We start from the raw sequence: 3,951 nt of genomic DNA on the forward strand, positions 1-3,951 counted from the left end.
TGATCTTATGGATACAAAGTGGTATAATTATTATTCTGAGTTTCGAAAATTAATTAATGAAACGAATACAAAAATTTCAGATGTAAATTTCCAGATGCATGATTTAATAATGCGAAATACAAAAATTAATAAAATTAATTTAATTGGTAAGTTAAAAGGTGATAAACCAGGTATATTCAAATTTACTCACGGTGCTACCCAATTTAAGTTTCCATACAAGGGATCATTATTACACTTTGAATCTGATCATGATGCTCATATTCATACTTTTATAAATTCAAATATAATTGAAAATTTTCCATATCAATTTGAAAAAGGTGATATTTTACATTTTGAACCACATAGGCTAGCAGAAATGGAAGAGCATACCGTTGTTTATATTGTTCTTCATACAATGATGAAATAATTTCAATACGCAATTTTTTTTTGCATAATTGAATAATTTCAATACGCAATTTCTTTGCGTAATAAATGATCACATCATATTGCGTTAAATGCAAAGACAAAACTAACAGCATTAATTCTGTTACTAAAAAATCTAAAAATGGAAAGTCTTATACTCTATCAAAGTGTACTGTATGTGGATCCAAAAAATCTACTTTTAAAAAAACTTAAATGAGAGGGAACAGATCATTGATGAGCTACATAAGCCAGCTAGGAAAAATTATCCTACAAGAAAAGTTTTAACTTATGGAATAGACGATGTTTGGCAAGCTGATTTGGTTGAAATGGACTCTGGCAATCTTAAAGGAATTTCTAAAATCAACAAAGGGTGCAAGTACATGATAACCATTATAGACGTCTTTTCTAAATATGCTTGGGCTATTCCTTTAAAAAATAAAACTGGAAAGCACGTCACCGACGCGTTCGAACACATATTGAATGAGCGAAAACCAAATAATCTTCAAACCGATTAAGGTAAAGAGTTCTACAACAAGAACTTTAAGGAGCTCATGAATAAATACAACATAAATCATTATTCTACTTATACAAACATCAAAGCATCCGTTGTTGAAAGATTCAATAGAACGCTTAAAGAAAAAATGTGGAAACAGTTCTCCATACAAGGTAATTATAAATGGATAGACATATTAACAAAATTAGTGCACAACTACAATCATACAGTACATAGCACTATCAAAATGAAACCTGTTGAGGTCAGCTTAAAGAACCAAGAGATGATCTACAACAGTGTGTTTCGTAGTGAGGCCCTAACAAAGAGTCATCCAAAATTTAATGTTGGTAATCATGTACGTGTTAGTAAGATAAAAGGCATATTCGAGAAAAGATACACAGCCAACTGGTCTACTGAGATATTTACAATTGAAAAAGTATTTAAAAGCAATCCACCATATTATCATCTCAAGGACTCTAAGGGCGAACAAATCATCGGCACATTTTATGAACAAGAACTACAGAAAACAAAACACCCCGATGTATACTTGGTTGAGAAAGTATTACGTAAAAAAGAAGATATGGTCTATGTTAAATGGCTTGGTTTTGATAGTTCACACAACAGTTGGGTTTCTAAAAAGGATGTTGTTGTTTAAATTTGGTTGTCTACATATTGAAGTAAGGGTGCAGTATTAATATAAGATAAAATTTTACCCTATTAAATGGAGCATGTAAGAAAATGCACTATTTGTAAGACTGTTAAACCTCTCAATGAGTTTGTTAAAAATAAATGCGTGAAAAATGGTTTTGGATATACGTGTCATGTTTGCCAAAAAATAATTAATCAAAAAAGGCTTGAAAAAATGTATTGTGATTTATGCAACAAAGATATATCAAACCTTAATTTTAAAAGACACCAAAAATCTAGACTGCATGAATTACTAGTACAATTACATAAACTAGAAACAAAAACTATACGTGAAGTTACGGTATGTTAAAAATGTATTGCTAATTTTTTTTTGCATTAAATGGAGATACTAAATAATAATATAGTGCAACACAATACTTCTAATATAAATAATACAATGGATCTAGATAATATAAGTACCAAGCGTGCTCTAATAAACATTGCTAAGCAGCATGGTATCAAAAAGTATAACAGATGCACAACAATAAACGGATTAAGGAAGTACATAAGAAGACAACTAACACAAGAGGCTTCCACTCATGCTGTTGATAATATAAAAGGTAGACGTAATTTAGTTAAGTTTGCTAAAGAGCATAATATAACTGGATGCAACAAATATAAAACAATCGAGGAACTAAGGGATTATATAAAACATATGCTGGATTTACAACAATTTGCAAGACGTAATATAGAATTTCCACAACCAGTTGACTTGTTAGATATTACCAAGGGTATAAATAATTTAAAACAATTTGCTAGAGATAATGGAATTACTGGATATAGCAAATATAAAAAAGAAAGTGACCTTCGGTTCTACATAAGAACTCAACTAGAAAAATTGCCATTTACAGATATTGCCAACAGTGATGATCTATTTACACCAAGTTCTCAAACTGATAATGAGTATAACAACATATTTAACATATCACGTCCATTAGATGATACTTTGGTGGCAAACCAATCCACTGTTGATGTTGAGGATATATTTAATATCTCTCCAATTGATGTTGATGCATCCAATGATAACTTTGTAGCTATTGAAGAATCTGTTAGACACCTTACAGTATTTTCGGATGCTCGCTATAGAGTGGAATTTAGAGTTGACAACAATAACGTAGATTTCTTTGCATTACATGATATTATTAATCAAATTATTGAAAAAAGAAATCCAGCTGTTGGGTTTAGAGAAGGCGTAGATAGAATAAACTTTGTTATCGAAAATCCAAGGCTTCATAGTAAAGCTTTCTCTACAGGTTTTAGTACAACAATCAACCATGGTTCTCTGGTAAACCATTTTAACGAAATAATGGAACAATATGATGAGATTGCTTTAGAAGATTTAGCAATAGAGTTATGCAACAAAATTAGACACGATCCTGGTGCACCGTTTGATCTAAGTTCTTTTAGAAAAGTTGAACGCTATCTTAAAAACGTGTGTATAAAAATTGTCTGTGCCGAAAACTTTAACACCATTATATACAAAGGAATAGGTGAACGAGATATAACTATATTCTTGTACAAAGTTGAAAATCACTTTCACGTGATTACTAAAATGAGTGCGTTTTTAGGAATGTCGAATTTCTGTGATCGATGTGAAACACCTTATAAACACAAAAATCATAAATGCAAAGCATTATGTGTAACATGTTGCGGCCCCATTCATCTTGGTAACAAATCTGCCATATACTGCAAAGATTGCAATAGATATTGCTACAACGAAGAGTGTTTTAGGCAGCACAAAAAAGGTATGTCAAATAGTTTACAAATGTTTACAATGCAATAAAATATGTAAGAGAAACGAGGAGCATAAATGTGGATACGAAATTTGTGTAAATTGTAAAAAAGAAGTTGAAACAAAAACTCATCTGTGTTATATGCAGTGGCAAAAAGGAAAAGGTGGAATCTGTGTAAGAAAATTAAATGATGACTGTTACGTAGAAGGATGTGAAAAATGCTCACCAAATAATGTACATATAGTAACTAAATATACCAAAAAAAAAATTAATGAACTTGCACGTGAATATATACAAGAAAACTATTATCCTGATTTTGATTACGATGAAGTAGTTGTGGATCGTTATGTTGAATCTTTAAAGAAAACTAAAGTAGATGGATATATGTACAAATGTAAAGAATGTAAAAACTACACAACCTTAAAAAAAACACTTTCAAAAGTGAAAACATGTGATACTTGTAAAGAGAATACATTACAAAAACCTACATGCACATATACAAAAAAATATATAACAATTGATTTCGAGGCTAACCAAGAAACTGGAGAACACAAACCCAATTATGTGGTTGCTGAGTATGCTTTTGGAAATGGACAAAAAATTCATTTCAAAGATAGCGATGAATTTTGTAAGTGG

General features: G+C 30.6%; 1 protein-coding gene across 1 annotated transcript; it reads left to right on the forward strand.

The window, feature by feature from the left end:
• Positions 1 to 1,142: 1,142 nt before the first annotated feature.
• LOC145981424 (uncharacterized) lies at positions 1,143 to 1,550 on the forward strand. Its single transcript, XM_083114659.1, has one exon. The coding sequence runs from the start codon at positions 1,143 to 1,145 to the stop codon at positions 1,548 to 1,550; it is 408 nt and encodes a 135-aa protein (XP_082970785.1).
• Positions 1,551 to 3,951: the final 2,401 nt, after the last annotated feature.

Source organism: Lepisma saccharinum, chromosome 29, assembly GCF_977018435.1.
Source record: "Lepisma saccharinum chromosome 29, izLepSacc3.1, whole genome shotgun sequence".
NCBI classification, from domain to species: domain Eukaryota; kingdom Metazoa; phylum Arthropoda; class Insecta; order Zygentoma; family Lepismatidae; genus Lepisma; species Lepisma saccharinum.

Coding starts and splice junctions, on each gene's coding strand:
- LOC145981424 (XM_083114659.1), top strand. CDS start 1,143: ATGAAACCTGTTGAGGTCAGCTTAAAGAACCAAGAGATGATCTACAAC.